We start from the raw sequence: 17,016 nt of genomic DNA, 5'->3' as shown, positions 1-17,016 counted from the left end.
ATATTTGACGCTGGGAAAGGGGTATCCGAAAGTCTCATCCCTGAAGGAAAGGATGTCGAGTAGAATGCGTGTCGACTGACTCGCTGTAAAAGGGGAATGGAACGGCCCGCAAAAGCACATATTATGCTTGTTTATAGACGTTCAGATGTTCAATTGAGCCAAGGACGAAGGCAGATGGGAATCGGAAGGGAAATAAGGTGGCGGGTGAGGGTTCAATCGCAGCCTGTCCTTTGTGCTAACCAGACATTCAGTCCACGTCTGCCAAAGACGCGTTTTAATGTCGCAAGCAGCCCGTCGCTACCGACATCGAGATCATCCAGGTTGATGTGTTTTGGATAGGAATAGAGCTCCTGTAATTTCAGACCTGATGAGCCTGCTGGCGCTGTTGTGTATCGGTCGAGGTATGTAGCAGATTTTGGGGCGACCACGAACACGAAGTTCGTTCGATCAGCTTCCCCAGATCCGGCGCTGGCATCGCCGGTTTGAGTCTCGCCATGGGAGCCACATGGCGGCACCAACTTCTCGAGTTCCTGGGCCATCTCTGCTCCGGGAATGCCCATCATATCGCGGGTATCAATATCTAGAGGGAGGTTGGTATTGTTTCCCAATAGCCACAATGGGGGAGAGTATGTTTTCCACCATAATACGGTCGCGGATACTCTGGGCTGATTTTCCAACGAGCCATTCGGCTTCACAGTGTTTGCTGAAATTATGGTTGGGATGGCCAGTTGCACGGGTACCACGCCACCCTGGTGGTAGACGCCCATCAAAAAGCCCAAAGCAGCATTGAAAATTACCCAGGCTACAAGGAACAGACGTGATTTGCGCAGGCGGAAGCAGCTAAGCAGGAGTGGCACACAGGGAATGAGAAAACGGGGCTCTTGATGCGGGAAGATCGAGAGCATTGCGGTGCCTGACAGAGCGGAGGCGGCTTGCGTTGTCTTCAGCCAAGAAGGAATTGCTGGACGATTCCATAGGGACAGGACCATTGCCAACAACGCGGGTCCGAGAAGCTGCGGCAAGTTGACTAGAAAATGTTGGTAGTTTGGATGGAGTCCATGGAGAGCCAGATTCGACGTTTTCGTATTGTAGAGTAAATTATTGAGAGGTGAGATTATAGGCGAGCGGAGGGCATCGAGTACTGATGCAGATGGGCGATAAAACCTAGTGTCGACGATTATAGCAATGCAAGAGAAGAATAGGCCACAGAGAACGAAGACAAAGAATGAGGTCGGTCTGCGCCTCAGCATTAGTTGATCCGACAGTAGTCTGCCATCTGCGATGACGAGACTTACCTGCGCCAGAAATGTGGCAGTAATTGAAGCCCTGGAATCAAAAGAAAGGCTGGAAAGGTGATCCGGTTGAAAACGCCAGCGACAGCGATCAATGCGAGCACGACACAAGAAAAGACGGATGAGCGTCGCTATATAGAGCCATTAGCTCGGGAGGTTCATTACAATCTTCTCTGATGGTTCAAACCTTTTGTCCAACAATGCGGCGAATCAGCACCAGACCCCAGGTGACCAATAAAGTCTCAAGCGAGTTGGAGAAGGTGTGCGTCTGATATGTCCAGGTGACATACGAGGATGCAACCAGCACCACAGCGGCCCGGCGATGGCGCGGAAGAGGGACCAGCTCGTAGATGGCCCAGTCCTCCAAAACGAAACTTAAAAGGAACATGACCGCTCTCAAAATATAGTAAGCCACCTCCGGAGAGGGATTCCCTATCTCCAACTCCCCGTAAAACCATTTCAGAAGGCCCATCGGCAAGCTGTAAACCGGCCATAGCGGAAAGACGCTACGAATAGGATTCTCAGAGGTGAATTCCCACGGTAATTTGGACGGGTACGAAAGTGTGCGACCTAAGTATCCCGTCAGTTTGCAGATTGCGAAGCGCCGACTCTCAAGAGGGAAGGGGTTGTGCGCCGTTAAACCTCGCAAAGGGGAAGCGAGCAGATCAGCATCGTGATCGCGTTGCAGTAATGATCGCAGCGCTGTATTTACACAACTCGAGGAATTTAGGAGAACGACATACCCGCGAAGACCTCGGGGCCTTGGAAGTTCTCGTCTGGATGGAGATAACTTGGCGAGAGCGCAAAGTAGACTCGAACGAGTAATAGCAGCAAGTATGTCCGTCTCCACATGACTCAGATGTTAGAAACGCACGGTACGCTGGGATGAAGATAAGAATGATTCGACCGAAATAACAGTTCAGTTACATGCTGCTGCATCAGGAGGTTGAGGACAGAAAAACAGCGATCCGGAGCATCCGATAAGGCCTCGTATCTGGAAGACCGAAAGAGGACAGATACTAAGAATGACAAAGGGGATGGATGGGTTGGGTTGCTGATCAGACAGTCGCAATAAAATCTGTCAGAGGACGAGTAAACCAATAACAGAGCTTTGTCTAGGTGCACTACCACTCTCTTGATGTTTTTCTTTTTCCCACTCGATAAAAAGGCGGAGACGCGTCTGGTCGGGTGATGATATCATTGGTCCCGGAAAGAAAGCTTGTGACGATTTCCCTACACATGTCCGTATTGCGAGGATACTGACACGGAAGTAGAGTACTAGACAAAGGGCTCGTTATTGTATTGCTAATGCCATTTGTTCTTTGATTATCTCCTAACACCGGTCACTTGGACCAAGATCAGGAAAACTTGGGTGACATTCCCTAAATTGGAAGACACCATGAAGTATGAAAGCTGTCAGTCTCGCGATTTAGATTCATTTAAAATTAAACTAAAACAGTTTAGACATAAATGGGCTTGTAGCTCAGTGGTAGTAGCGCTCGCTTTGCATTGATAAAGGTGCAGGTCTTCAGACTAGAAATGCGAGAGGTCCGGGGTTCAATCCCCCGTGAGTCCATTTTTTTGTCCACATTTTTTGCCCTTTGTCTTATCTCTTATTTTTTTCCCCAATGCGTTGTAGGCGCTAAGTCGTTTATCTCTGGTAGTCCAAACAAGTCACATGACATCAAATTGGTAGGTATAATACCTGCCTTGCAAGCAGGTGGTCCGGGGTTCGATTTCCCGCGAGTCCAGACGACTTTTTGCCTCTATTGCTTGAGCTGGATGCTGTTCAAACCTGTGTCCTTTGTCTTATTTTCAGAAGAATCGACTCATTTGCTGCATATTTCCATTTTCTTTCTTGATACAGCAAACCTGCAGCTAACAGACCAGGTGTAGCCGGAATCTCACTACAGCCCTCAGATCTCAAGCCTTTTACTGGGTGCGAAATATCTGAGCTCAATGGCCATAATAGTAGGCTGCAAGAATCAGTACTTGACAATTGATCAAGAAGTCAGTAAGCATCGAAGTGGAGATTATCACTTTGCAACTGAGACCCTTGAAGTAGCTGCTCAATGAGATGTCACTAATTTCCCATTACTTTCTTTCTTGTATAAAGCCCATCAAAACGCTGATGATTTGTGTTCTTTCAAGTTCTGAGTGTCATCGTTGTCAAGTTCAAGAACTGAAGTCTCTTTGAATCTTAACCCACAAAGACTTATTTCTTTTTCATCGGAGATGAAGGATACCTGACAACATAGAGAATCCTAGTCGAGGACTGTCATCTTTAAATGTGACCAGTCTGTCCTCGTTCTTGCTATTTGTACTTTGCTGTTTCGAGTATCATGATCCATGAGCATTTGTTTGTTGAAACTTTGAATGACTACAAGAGGACCACAGTCATTCTGTCTCTGGGCATTGATATCATAAGCATCACCTTGACAAGTACCAGGGTATTGAGTAGGCAGACATTGTAGAATAATAATGCCGACATAAAGACATTAGGCTGCCAACCCATGCTTAACCAAGGGTACCTGGTATCTAGTGGGGGCGAAGTAGGATTAGTAGTCTAGTCACTGCTCGCGGCCCTTCCCCCAGAGAAAGATTCACTAATACGAAGAGCCGCCGCAAGAACCAACCTCTTCTCACTTGTCGACTCCAGCTTCTGTATTTAATCGCCTTTCTTCCCTGCTACATATTGCTACATACGGGAAATTCTATCAACTTTCAACAACACCAGGTCAGCCTTTTCCCCGGAAATCCTACAACTGCTCAAATACATCCAGCTTTCCACTGACTCCAACCCAGAATCATTGTCAGACTCCCCCGCCTTCGCGCCCCTCGCAACGTCTGCTGAGCGAGAGCTTTCCGACTTTCCATTCGAAACTATTATTAACGCGTTGGTTGCAGAAGATCAGATCACAATCTCGATACTACAAAGATTGTCAAAATGACCACTGTTACTCTCACAAGCTCCGATGGTGTTGACATCACGGTCGGTAAGTTGTCTCATCCTTCGAAGCCCTTAGTGTCCGGTACACGGATGATGAATGCACGCTGTCATTGCTTTATTTCACTTCCAATTCAATACTGATCATGTTGTCTTTCTGTAGACCGTGATGTTGCCGAACGATCGATTCTTATCAAGAACATGCTGGAGGATCTGGGCGAATCGGATGAGGCCATTCCTATTCCAAATGTGAGTTTGATTTGAACGCCTTTCCTCTTAGTGAGTGACTCCGTTCATTCTAACTCTATCCTTTTCGCAGGTCAACGAGGTTGTGCTGAAGAAGGTCATTGAATGGTGCACTCATCACAAGAACGACCCTCCCAGCACTGGTGATGACGATGACTCTCGCCGCAAGACTACCGATATCGATGAGTGGGATCAGAAGTTCATGCAGGTCGACCAGGAGATGTTGTTTGAAATCATCTTGGTATGTACCAGATTGTCGACCCTTCCCGCAGAAAATTGACTAAGATGCGAACCCTACAGGCTGCCAACTACCTCGATATCAAAGCTCTCTTGGATGTCGGCTGCAAGACTGTTGCGAACATGATTAAGGGCAAGTCCCCCGAAGAGATTCGCAAGACCTTCAACATTCAGAACGATTTCACTCCCGAGGAGGAGGATCAAATCCGCCGTGAGAACGAGTGGGCCGAGGAGTAAGCTTCACTTCTCTACTTGCATCGAATGGACCCATTGCTGACAAGGCTGATATTAGTCGCTAAATGCGTATCTGTTTTAACGTCATAAAGTCTCGGACTCTTTCTCTGGCGGTTGGGGGCAGCCACCTCGTATCGCAGTGAGTTTCATTGGTCTAAAGATAACTTCAGTCTACGGCGTTCGGCTTCCATAACTTTCTAGCGGTTGTTTGCTTCTTTACTGGCTGTTATCTTCGGGACTTGTCAGCCCGGGTTCGTTTTCGCTTCTTTCGAACAAATGGGCGAGGGTTCTGCTCTTATACCACTCAACGATTGTGTTGACTCGCTAGCTATTCATTTTCAAGTTGCTCAAAAATTTGATGGTCAACCAGGACCTGGAATGTGAATCTCTCTTCGGTCCCTGGACGCTCTGTTGATGAGTGCAGAGATCAAGCAGCATTGCCACTTACGGTAAAGAGTAGATCTGCAGACCCAACATGCCTCCTGCAAACTGCCAAGGGTGCGTTGTATACGTCAGCGTCGACAAAACTCTGGAAGTAGTCATCAAGGAAGTATCAGTGTGAATGCTGTTGCAGGAGCGCATCCTATCCATTCCTTTTCGTTCCACCCCGTCTACGCAGTAACAAGGGATCATTCCTTAATTGAGTAATATCGCCCATGCAAATGCCTCGTTCAACGATCATTACCCATCATGACTTTTCTTTTATTCTTGTTTAGCTCGTGTACATATTTGCAGATAATCCACATGTCCAGAGCCCGACACCGCTCGCATTTATGGAGTCTGTTCGACTTGCACCTTGCAACAGTTCGCATTTCGCCTTAAGATCCAGAGGGTAGAATTGCACCATTCGCATCGGAGCGGCCGGGCTAGACTAAAAGCAAAGCACGTGTGTTTCAAGATGAACCGACTTGTCATTCATTCAGATTGTTTTTGTTCCGAACAGAAACCGAGAGGTAAAAACATTGTAACAGCGGCGCGAGGTCCGAACGCACAGTAATCATCGCGAGCAAAATCTGCGGTATCACAATCGGACGAAACAACTGGGGACGGACATCTCGGTCGGAAAAGAAAAAGGATTTGCCTCGAGCTTAGATACCGAGACGGGTCTTGCGCCAGTGTCTCCGCTTGGCGTTGTATCTGGAGGAGAAGAGTACCCGTCAGCTGGTTCATTCTTCCTTTTATGTCCATGTAACCCCCGCGCAATGTTCCAAATCCATTCGTGTGATTTTCCTGGGGCGATTGTTGATGCGGGATGACAAGTTTGTCGTTGTGATCGAGGTCCGATTCAAGGAATTTCCCACCACCATTGCCTACGATGGACGGCTCCGGATTGTAGAAGAAAAAGAGTGTATTTACCTGATGGTGTTACCAGTCCTGAGACGAATCCACTGGGGAATAGGACGGTTCTGTCTCTGAGCTTTGGCAAGCTTCTGCTTGGTGCGGAAACTCTTGTGGCTCTATTCAACAAAAATCGACGTTAGCCAACTGTCACCTTGTCACCTCAACATCAAAGACGAATATCTCGGTTCATCGATGCGAGAGCAAGATAAATAAAAGTTCCAGCATCTTCAAATAACTCGGAATCGTAGGGGAGGACTGCTAACCGGCATCTTGAAGGCTTGTCGCGACGGCGAGCTGAGGGTATGGACTGGCGATAGTGAGGTTGTCGACCGTCTTCAAAGGGCCGATCGTAGTGGTTATTTTTTGTGTGGGCAGGGTTTAGCGGTTCGCTTCGGGTGGGTCATGTGATGTATGCCTGAGGCATACACACAGCTCCGTATTTCAATTCACTTCATGACCAGGGCCACATCTGATAGCGGTGATATGCAAGGACAGCCCCTTTGATTTTGATTAAATCAAAAGTTTCGACTATGATCATCCATGTCCTTAAATTATACATATAACCTCAGGGTCTCAGTTCGGGTCGTCCAACTCCGGTTTTCAACAAAATCCGCGCAGATCTAAATATGACTTCTCGACGTCTGCTCTCCTCGATCAAGAAATCAAGAATAACTCGAAATGTAGGAACATAAACTATTCCATGATTGTGGACAAACTCCATGCGGAAGATTAAGATCACGCAGTACTAGGTTCTGGCTGCATGAGGACTCAAGGCAGCGACAGTCGTCTGCATAAGTTTGCACGTAGTCATGACACAGTCAAGAGTCCCAATCTAGGCAACGTGATGAGTTGACTTGACTCATCCGAGAAGGAAGTTCCCAAGAGCAGTAGACGAGCTTACGACTACAAGCCTTATCCTTCATACGTGGCCCCCCAGCACTCACGCAACAGCGATCTGAGTAATGACTCAAGTAAAGGAATAGCAGAGCAGTAATTACAGATGGTGACTCCTTCAAATCAACCAGACAACACAGACAAACAAGCACGTATGGTTCGGTCTCACTTGTATTATTATTATGGAATCCACTCAGAACTTCCAATGGATGATGGACCATATGAGGCTACAAATGACCATGTAGTCTAGATCGTAGATGTCGGGCACACTCAGGCTCCAGGATTACGGGGCTGTTATGCAATCTACTTACGGAGTATGGAGGACCCGAGATTTGATCTTAGGTACTCCGTACTCCGTACTGTGTATGCCTTGCAAAATTGATGCTCTTCTGTCTTGAGAGTCTCAGTCGGACTTCGAGCAACGTCAAGAGGCTACGGATATTCCGAACCCCGACTTTGTGTCAACAGACTGTGGAAGGCCTGTGAAAAGAGAACAAATGCAAGTTGAAATCGACACACTCTTATTTACTCCGTACGGAGTAGCTTACTTCGCTTAAGGAGTTTTTTTTTGAGATCCGCCAATCAAGCGACGCTCTATGCGATTTCGCCTCCATAGAGGAGCACGTTCTCGGGGTTCGGGACTTATAGTTGCCGACCGGCGCCATCTTGAAATTGATACGGACCACCTCTCAGATAGATACCTTACTGCCTACGTATTGTTACTATGGTGCCTAGACGTGCGAGAAGATTGATCGGCAGCTCACCTACAGGCTACAGGCTCTCCGTTTACTAAAATCGGAGCCATCCAGATTTCTGCCTTCCGCATTCCTATCTCCATAGTGGACTGCGGGAATCAGCGAACGATGATCTTTTCGCCCTCTAAGATAGTAGACTTAGTAGTAGTAGTTTGACTCGGACCAATATGTATCATAGTACCTTAATACCAGGTCCAGGGGCTCATTCTTAATTCTGCGTTCTGATTGGCCTGCCTGCTGAAGGGGCTTTTGATATTGGAATTTGGAGTCTTGCATTAACAAGCATCGCAATGTGGGGGAGAACACACAATAAATCTCCGCCGACGATTCCTAGATCAAAAGGTTGTTTCTGTTCCTTTTATCCGTGCTAGAAAGTTCTACACAGGTCACAGCCAGATGATCGACTGTCATCCGGTTGGTTAAGAGTCACAACCTATGGCTCTATCTGAGGTTTTCAAAATATTTCGAAGATGAAATTCCATGCAAAAAGTTTTGTTAAGATGACAAGCGGTACAGAAACAGTATCCGCCCACTTGACTGCAAAAAGGAGAAGCGGGTCCATCTGGTTCTCGAAGTCGAAGGCGTCGTTTGAAAAGCGAGTGGCAAAGATCCATTGAATTTCCCCAATTTGGTTAGACAGTACACTATTAGGGATGCTAAGCTATGGCATGTGTATAAATAGTTATGAAGTCGGAGTACAAAACAAGTAATGTAGTGGAGTCTTCACACCTTTTTTGCCTTGATTCAGCATAATCAACGGTAGATAGAAGCAGATGCTTCTCGAAACGCTTTTCGGTCACGGGTCTTGGTGACTCATGAACTTAACATGTTCTCTTAGGCAACACAGTGCGGCGTATGCGAGGAACAAGGATCTTGATCTCCATTAACTTCTGTGCATAAAAGTATCGGGATGTCGGGTCTCCGAAGATACGGTGGTTGACGCTAAGATACGTAAAGGGTCTCTCTATACTTAAGAGTGCGAGTCTGGGAGCAAAAAGGTATTAATATTAATATTAATATTATTATTGTAATATTACTACCGCCGATATTATTCTTATTATTATTAGTTGACCGTTGAAGGGGGACTATTAATACTACGAGCTGATGCTTAAATGCTGTCTAAATTCATGTTCTTTTGAGTGAAGCTCTTAAAAAGAGGTTGCATGGAGTCTTCCTCTTCATTTCCTGACCAGCGTGAAATTTCAGCCCATACAACATAGAAGTGTCCTTTCTACGTGGGGGAGCACGGCGGGGCCTTTACGACACCATCTCAGTCTATTCTCTCCTATAATCCTTTCCTCCTTGATTCACTGGAAGGCTTCTGAATATTTTATCAGGGAGTCCCATATTAGGTTATCTGCCTGTTAACCGACTTATGGACTAGTGCGACTCTGGATAGCTCGAGGAGTCCTCAAACTGTGGCATCTTTAACTGAGAGAGTGTCAGTTTCGGCATAGTCTTGAGCGCAACATGTCTGCGCCTGAAAACAGCGCCGCCTCTCGGGAGAAGTCGGTCGAGGATTTGCAGGTAGCGACATTAGAGAAAGGACGTTCCACTTCATCTTCCGGTGCTGATAATGAAAAGTCACACGACCATCATTCGCTCTCAGACACAACCACGGCGCCTCCAGATGGCAAGAAAAAGGATCATCAATCATCGCCTGCCGAGAAGGCTGTCGACCTGAGTGATGATTCTCTCTTTACCCATCTTCCAGAGCATGAGAAAGAGATACTCAAGCGACAGCTTGAGGCACCATCTGTGAAAGTATCTTTCTTCATCTTGTATCGCTATGCCTCAAGAACGGACATCCTGATCATGATCGTGAGCACAATCTGTGCTATTGCTGCTGGTGCTGCTCTTCCCTTGTTCACGGTATGTATGACCTGCCTGGCAATGTGGCTATCTGTCAGTCGTTAGATCAAAGAGTGTTCGTGGCTGACATCTGATCTACTAGATTCTTTTCGGTTCACTGGCCTCAGCGTTCCAAGGCATCTCTCTGGGTACCATGCCCTATCATGATTTCTATCACCAACTGACTAAGAATGTTCTTTACTTTGTGTATCTCGGTATCGCGGAGTTTGTCACAGTCTACGTCAGCACCGTGGGTTTCATCTATACTGGCGAACATCTCACGCAGAAGATTCGCGAAAACTATCTCGAGGCTATCCTGAGGCAGAACATGGCTTATTTCGACAAGTTGGGCGCCGGTGAAGTGACCACGCGTATCACTGCTGATACCAACCTGATCCAAGACGCCATCTCTGAAAAAGTTGGTCTCACCTTGACCGCATTCGCCACATTTGTCACCGCATTTATCGTCGCCTACGTCAAGTATTGGAAGTTGGCTCTGATTTGTACCTCAACTATCGTCGCCCTGGTCATGGTTATGGGAGGTGGGTCGCGGTTCATTGTGAAGTACAGCAAGAAGTCTCTCGAAAGTTATGGTGCTGGTGGAACTGTCGCGGAAGAAGTCATCAGCTCCATTCGGAATGCTACTGCTTTTGGCACACAAGATAAGCTCGCCAAGCAATATGAAATTCACCTGGCTGAGGCTGAAAAATGGGGCATCAAACAACAAATCATCCTTGGTATGATGGTGGGTGCTATGTTCGGTATCATGTTTTCGAACTATGGTCTCGGTTTCTGGATGGGATCTCGCTTCCTTGTCGATAAAGAAGTCAACGTGGGCCAAGTTCTGACAGTTTTGATGGCTATCCTGATCGGCTCGTTCAGCTTGGGCAACGTTGCCCCCAATGGCCAGGCATTTACGAACGGTGTTGCTGCGGCCGCCAAGATTTACAGCACGATTGACCGCACATCGCCCCTGGACCCCTATTCTGATGAAGGGAAGAAACTTGACCATTTCGAAGGAAATATCGAATTCCGCAATGTCAAACACATCTACCCTTCAAGACTGGAAGTTACAGTCATGGAAGATGTCTCTTTGTTGATGCCGGCCGGAAAGACTACCGCACTGGTGGGTCCATCCGGCTCTGGAAAGAGTACTGTTGTCGGCTTGGTGGAGCGCTTTTACCTTCCTGTAGGAGGCCAGGTATTGCTGGACGGCCATGACATCCAAACCCTCAACCTCCGTTGGCTGCGACAGCAGATTTCTCTTGTCAGCCAGGAACCTGTCCTTTTCGGCACCACGATCTTTAGAAACATCGAACATGGCCTGATTGGCACCAAATTTGAGCATGAGTCGAAGGATAAGATTAGAGAGCTCATCGAGAATGCGGCCAGAATGGCCAATGCTCATGATTTTATCATGGCTCTACCCGAGGGTTATGAGACAAATGTCGGTCAGCGTGGTTTCTTACTCTCCGGAGGTCAGAAGCAACGTATTGCCATTGCTCGTGCCATTGTCAGTGACCCCAAGATTCTGTTGCTTGACGAGGCTACGTCAGCTTTGGATACCAAGTCTGAGGGCGTCGTCCAAGCCGCTCTTGATAAAGCCGCCGAAGGTAGAACCACCATTGTCATTGCTCACCGTTTGTCAACAATCAAAACAGCCCACAACATTGTTGCCATGGTCGGCGGAAAGATTGCGGAACAGGGAACCCATGACGAATTGGTCGATCGCAAAGGCACCTACTACAAACTTGTGGAGGCGCAGCGTATCAACGAGGAGAAGGAAGCAGAAGCTCTGGAAGCCGACTCGGACATGGACGCCGATGATTTTGCTCAAGAAGAGGTTGCTCGCATCAAGACTGCAGTTAGCAGCTCGAATTCTCTCGATGCTGAAGATGAGAAGGCACGCTTGGAGATGAAACGAACCGGAACGCAAAAATCAGTTTCGAGTGCCGTTCTATCCAAGAAAGTCCCCGAGCAGTTCAAGAAGTACTCACTCTGGACCCTCATCAAGTTCATTGGTTCGTTTAACCGCCCCGAGCTGGGTTACATGCTCATTGGCTTGACTTTCGCGTTCCTCGCCGGTGGTGGTCAACCTACCCAGGCTTTTCTGTACGCCAAGGCAATCAGCACGCTCTCGTTACCCGAATCAATGTTTCCCAAACTCAGGCATGACGCGAATTTCTGGTCCTTGATGTTCTTTGTTGTTGGAATTGCTCAATTTATCAGCCTTTCTATCAACGGTTCAGCATTTGCTATTTGTTCGGAGAGACTCATCCGCCGAGCCAGAAGTCAAGCGTTCAGATCGATTCTTCGTCAAGACATCTCATTTTTCGACAGGGAAGAGAACAGCACCGGTGCCTTGACGTCCTTCCTATCAACGGAGACGAAGCATCTGTCTGGCGTTAGCGGAGTGACTCTCGGCACAATCATCATGACTAGCACGACGCTTGGGGCGGCGATGGTCATTGCGTTGGCGATCGGATGGAAGCTGGCTCTGGTTTGCATTTCCGTCGTTCCAATCCTGCTGGCATGCGGCTTCCTCAGATTCTACATGCTTGCTCGATTCCAGCAACGATCGAGGTCCGCCTACGAAGGATCTGCGAGCTATGCTTGCGAAGCCACATCAGCGATCCGCACTGTAGCATCACTCACTCGCGAACAAGACGTCTGGTCTGTTTATCACGATCAGCTTCAAAATCAAGGCCGAAGAAGTTTAATCTCAGTGCTGAAATCCTCCCTGCTGTATGCCTCGTCGCAGGCATTGGTGTTCTTCTGCGTCGCTTTGGGCTTCTGGTATGGTGGTACACTTCTAGGCCACCATGAGTACAGCATCTTCCGCTTCTTCGTCTGCTTTTCCGAGATTCTTTTCGGCGCGCAATCAGCCGGAACTGTCTTCTCATTTGCTCCAGACATGGGTAAGGCAAAGAATGCCGCTGCTCAATTCAAGAAACTCTTCGACAGCAAGCCGACCATCGATATCTGGTCGGACGAGGGCGAGAAGTTGGAGTCCATAGAAGGCGAAATCGAATTCCGGGACGTCCACTTTAGGTACCCAACTCGGCCAGAGCAGCCTGTTCTTCGAGGACTCAATCTGAGCGTGAAGCCTGGACAATACATTGCGCTTGTTGGACCCAGTGGATGCGGTAAGAGTACTACGATTGCTCTACTCGAGCGATTTTATGACACACTTGCTGGAGGGGTCTACGTCGACGGAAAGGATATTACCAAACTCAATGTCAACTCATACCGCAGTTTCCTCGCCCTGGTTAGCCAAGAACCTACTCTGTATCAGGGTACCATCAAAGAAAATATCCTGCTCGGAGTCGACAAGGATGACGTCTCGGAGGAGGCTTTGATTAAGGTCTGCAAAGATGCCAACATCTATGATTTCATTATGTCACTTCCGTAAGTTTGCCTTCCCATTGTCTCCTTTCATGCCTAGCGGTTCCGCTAACATGGTACAACAGTGAGGGATTTGACACCGTCGTTGGCAGCAAGGGAGGCATGTTGTCTGGTGGACAAAAGCAGCGTGTCGCTATTGCTCGTGCCCTCCTGCGTGACCCCAAGGTCCTTCTTCTGGACGAAGCCACATCTGCTCTCGACTCCGAATCAGAGAAAGTTGTACAAGCTGCGCTGGATGCCGCTGCCCGCGGGCGGACAACGATTGCTGTTGCCCATCGGCTGAGCACAATTCAAAAGGCCGATATTATTTACGTGTTCGACCAAGGCAAGATCGTCGAAAGTGGAACGCACCACGAGCTGATTCGAAACAAGGGCCGGTATTACGAGCTGGTCAATCTGCAGAGTCTCGGAAAGACTCATTAATCATCCCTTTCCCCTTCTTTTCATGCCGTACAAAGCTTTTTAATATTTTCCTCCTCCCTGCTCAATCATGTCATTCTTGATGCTGGAAATACCGTGGATATACCACCCCCGCTAATGTGTTTATGATCCCCCTGTAAAAGTTCCAACTGGATTGCACTCGTCATTCTACCTAGTCCTCATCTTCGCTACTTAGGGCGCCTTATATTATAGAGACATCATTGGAGTTGACTGGGAATCACTCTCTACTTGGGTGATATGAGAGCATTTTGCATCGCGCTCTTCTCCTAATCGAACAGATTTCGAACTTATCATATTCTTTGGTTTGACCTATACGCACGTAAGGGGAACGAAGAACAAGATGCATGACAGTCTTGTCGGAGGAATCTGCCAGCGGAATCCCAGACATGATGTCCATCGTACAGTGTCTGGGGGCAAGAAAGGTGTCAATCTCGGTCTCCCACCCCAAACTCACTCTGCACATCGACCTGTCGCATCCCACGCGCGTCAGCTATGAGACCCATCAGACCCTGTCCGATGTCCTTGATCTCGTTGTACTCATGGAGCAGACGAATATGGCGTTTCACCGTAGTTGAGGGATCATGTCTTTGAAAAAAGTCAGTATTTTAGGACTCACTTTTTGACATAGTCAACCTGGGCGAGTGAGGAAATGTACTTCAACTTTGCTTTGATTTCTGCGATTTGAGCTTCAAGTTGAGCGGTTTGCGAGTGGAGGTCCGCGATGGAGGCCTGTAGTGCTTTCTGTTTGTTGTCAGCTTCTGCTGGGACTCGTTCTGCTCCTAAAATGCCAATTAAAAATGCATACGATCTTCTTGTCCCGTTGGATCTGCTGTTCAGAGGTTAGATGCGAGAGGTCTAGTGTACGGCTGTTTTCGGTGGTTTGCTGCAGGGGGCTATTCCTCCCTGGAGAGGCCATGGGAAGAGCAAAGCAGGAACATTCACGAGAGTGCTGCTTTTCAGGGAGTGGTTAGTCGACACAAGATATTTGTCGATGCAATCTGATTCTGGTAGAGAGTTATTGCACGAGATGTTGATGTTTTCAGAGAAAAACGAGATGCTGTTGTTTGTTCGGTAGATAGAGGCCTTGCTATACAGAATGAACAGCAAGATCCTCACCATGTTGAAACAGTACAACAGCACCATTAAATACTGCTATAATTCTGGTAGATTACTTTCTGGTCAATAATTCATTCCCCTGGCTATCACCAATACTGCAGAACATAGGTATACAAGTAAAATAAACAACCAACTCCGACCAATCCGAACACTCCGAATTCCTGGCCCGACTCGGGCATTCGTAATCGTCCCCGTCGTATCCGTCAGTACCTCTGAAGGCTCCACCAGGACAGAGTACATCATCTTCGTCCATCGACCATCTGCTCTCTTTTTCCCTCTTCCCTCAACTCCCTCTCAACCTCCTGTCGAGTTTGATGAAGAAGATGATGGGTATATTGGACCTACGAGGGGTACTTGTTGCCCTTCTCCTGGCATCCTCCGTCGTGGCTCATGGCGGCCACGAGAGTGTCCCTGAGGGTGCCGCCGTCTCCAAAGATCCTATTGTAAGTGTCGTGGCGTTCGCACTTTGCTACTATTCTGCCCTGAGTGGACGAGAGCAAACGGACTAACATTGCTCTCCGGAGTAGGACTCGACATTATGGATACATATGGTCTTGATGGGATTTACCTTTGGCATCATCTTCCCGCTGGGAATGGTACTTGGGGTATGTTCATTTCCTTGACCATCCGCATAATGGCCGGTCGCAGAAGATCGCACCGACGTTTGAACTGACGACTCGTTCTGCCTAGATTGTTCGCTCGCGGTGGCATGTCCCACTTCAGATCGTCGGCACTGTTATCGCAGTCGTTGCATACTTCTTAGGCCATGCTCACAAGGGCCGTCAGTTCGGAAAGAATGTCCACGCCTCGTTCGCCAACCTATTGATGCTTCTGCTTGTGGTGCAGGTCGTTATCGGTCTTTATCTCAAGCTACATCTCTCCAAGGGAATCCATGGTCGAATCCGTCGGTTCTTCGTGGTGCTGCACGGCGTCCTCGGCAAGGCGATGCCGATTGTGAGCTGGACGCAGATGCTCTTCGGGGGTATCGCGGCGAATGGCTTCTGCCAGGGTGATCATCTCGGACAATGTCTGGCGCATTTCATCATGGGCAGCGCGTTCATTGCCTATGGTATCATGCTTACTATCCTGCTGCTTGTTGGTCAGTTCTGGCTGCGCCGTACCGGCCGCAGTCAAGAGTTCTTCGACTCGCTGGTCATCGCGGCCTGGGGATGCGTCAACACCTTTACGGAGCATCGTTGGGGAGGACCATGGGTACACAATGATCTGCAGCATACCACTATGGGCATCGTCTGGTGGTGTGCCGGTCTTTTGGGTATTTGGATGAGCAGGAAGAGAAATGGCCGCCCCAAGCGAAATCTCATCCCGGCCATCGTTATTCTGCTGACCGGTTATGCGATGTCGGCTCATCCGCAGACGTTGATGATCAGTACCATGATTCACTCCATTTTTGGCTACACATTGATGGCTGCTGGTTTTACCAGAATCATTGAAATTGCCTTCGTGCTGAAGGACAAAAACACGCTGAGCCTCGACGGAACGGACCCTAACAGCTTCCAATATTTGCCCCCCTTTGTAAGTTCATCTTGCATCTTTCTTCCTTAACCGCGCATTTGGAGGTAATTTGGACTGATTAGTGATTTTCACAGCTCCTGTACGCATCTGGCTTCCTCTTCATGGGCGCAACAGAGGAGCAAATGCAATTACTCCACGATGCCGGAATCACCCACGTGTCCTATATTCTGATTCTGTACAGCATCGCCTTCATTCTCTTCCTCTGTGAGTGGACCGCCTTTATCCTTTGTCCTCTTTTAGGCTGCTAGTTTCTTGTTCTAACCTCTGACGTAGTCGTCAATATCCTTTTACATATTTACGCTGTCCACGCATGGCCCAACTCCGCCAAACCCTCTGCCCATTCTCGCTCTTCAAGCACCACAGACCCGGTACAGGACTCTACCTTTATTAACGGCCACGCCCGTTCGGCGTTAGAGTCTCAGCAGGTCCATGATGCCGAGGCATTCGAGTTGCAGGGTCTTATCTCCGACGAAGAAGATGAGGACGTGCCCGGTAATCGAACCCACGCCATGGGTCCGCGAAAAGCGGAAGACGAAGAGAGCGCCCCTTTGGTCGGAAAAGAGACGTCGTCGACCTGATTTGCCGGAATCTTGTTCTTTTATCTCTTATCTTTGTGTGGGCTCGCAAGGAGACAACTTGCGTTCTAAATACACCAAAAGACCCTTACTTCATATTTTTCAAACTAGACAAGTGGCCTATCTCGCTCTGACGACTATGATGTGAT

General features: G+C 48.2%; 5 protein-coding genes and 2 non-coding genes across 7 annotated transcripts; 5 read left to right on the top strand and 2 right to left on the bottom strand.

Moving 5' to 3' along the window:
• Nucleotides 1-212: 212 nt before the first annotated feature.
• On the bottom strand, nt 213-2,144 carry smp3 (glycosylphosphatidylinositol-alpha 1,2 mannosyltransferase smp3; the record flags this gene model as incomplete). The annotated part of the gene is made up of 4 exons (XM_043267767.1): nt 213-1,236; nt 1,296-1,423; nt 1,480-1,862; nt 2,036-2,144. The coding sequence occupies 4 exons, from the start codon at nt 2,142-2,144 to the stop codon at nt 213-215; spliced, it is 1,644 nt and encodes a 547-aa protein (XP_043123702.1).
• A 620-nt stretch (nt 2,145-2,764) lies between these two features.
• Nucleotides 2,765-2,868, top strand: Aspvir_004542. Its single transcript has one exon. It is a non-coding gene; the product is annotated as a tRNA-Ala (tRNA).
• Nucleotides 2,869-2,946: 78 nt separating this feature from the next.
• Aspvir_004541 lies at nt 2,947-3,049 on the top strand. Its single transcript has one exon. It is a non-coding gene; the product is annotated as a tRNA-Ala (tRNA).
• A 1,190-nt stretch (nt 3,050-4,239) lies between these two features.
• On the top strand, nt 4,240-4,959 carry skpA (SCF ubiquitin ligase subunit skpA; the record flags this gene model as incomplete). The annotated part of the gene is made up of 4 exons (XM_043267766.1): nt 4,240-4,288; nt 4,403-4,488; nt 4,559-4,726; nt 4,786-4,959. The coding sequence occupies 4 exons, from the start codon at nt 4,240-4,242 to the stop codon at nt 4,957-4,959; spliced, it is 477 nt and encodes a 158-aa protein (XP_043123701.1).
• A 4,457-nt stretch (nt 4,960-9,416) lies between these two features.
• mdr1 (ABC multidrug transporter Mdr1) lies at nt 9,417-13,625 on the top strand (the record flags this gene model as incomplete). The annotated part of the gene is made up of 3 exons (XM_043267765.1): nt 9,417-9,818; nt 9,901-13,205; nt 13,268-13,625. The coding sequence occupies 3 exons, from the start codon at nt 9,417-9,419 to the stop codon at nt 13,623-13,625; spliced, it is 4,065 nt and encodes a 1,354-aa protein (XP_043123700.1).
• Nucleotides 13,626-14,068: 443 nt separating this feature from the next.
• Nucleotides 14,069-14,559, bottom strand: Aspvir_004538 (SWI5/SAE3 family protein; the record flags this gene model as incomplete). The annotated part of the gene is made up of 3 exons (XM_043267764.1): nt 14,069-14,228; nt 14,299-14,384; nt 14,449-14,559. The coding sequence occupies 3 exons, from the start codon at nt 14,557-14,559 to the stop codon at nt 14,069-14,071; spliced, it is 357 nt and encodes a 118-aa protein (XP_043123699.1).
• A 514-nt stretch (nt 14,560-15,073) lies between these two features.
• Nucleotides 15,074-16,870, top strand: Aspvir_004537 (Ytp1 family protein; the record flags this gene model as incomplete). Its single annotated transcript, XM_043267763.1, has 5 exons — nt 15,074-15,202; nt 15,287-15,364; nt 15,450-16,292; nt 16,367-16,496; nt 16,566-16,870. 5 exons carry the CDS (start codon nt 15,074-15,076, stop codon nt 16,868-16,870), a joined length of 1,485 nt encoding a protein of 494 aa, XP_043123698.1.
• Nucleotides 16,871-17,016: the final 146 nt, after the last annotated feature.

The sequence above is a fragment of the Aspergillus viridinutans genome (assembly GCF_018404265.1).
Source record: "Aspergillus viridinutans IFM 47045 DNA, scaffold_2, whole genome shotgun sequence".
Taxonomy (NCBI): Eukaryota; Fungi; Ascomycota; class Eurotiomycetes; order Eurotiales; family Aspergillaceae; genus Aspergillus; species Aspergillus viridinutans.
Note: the sequence above shows the minus strand (reverse complement) of the source record. Positions and strands in the feature narration are given on the sequence as shown.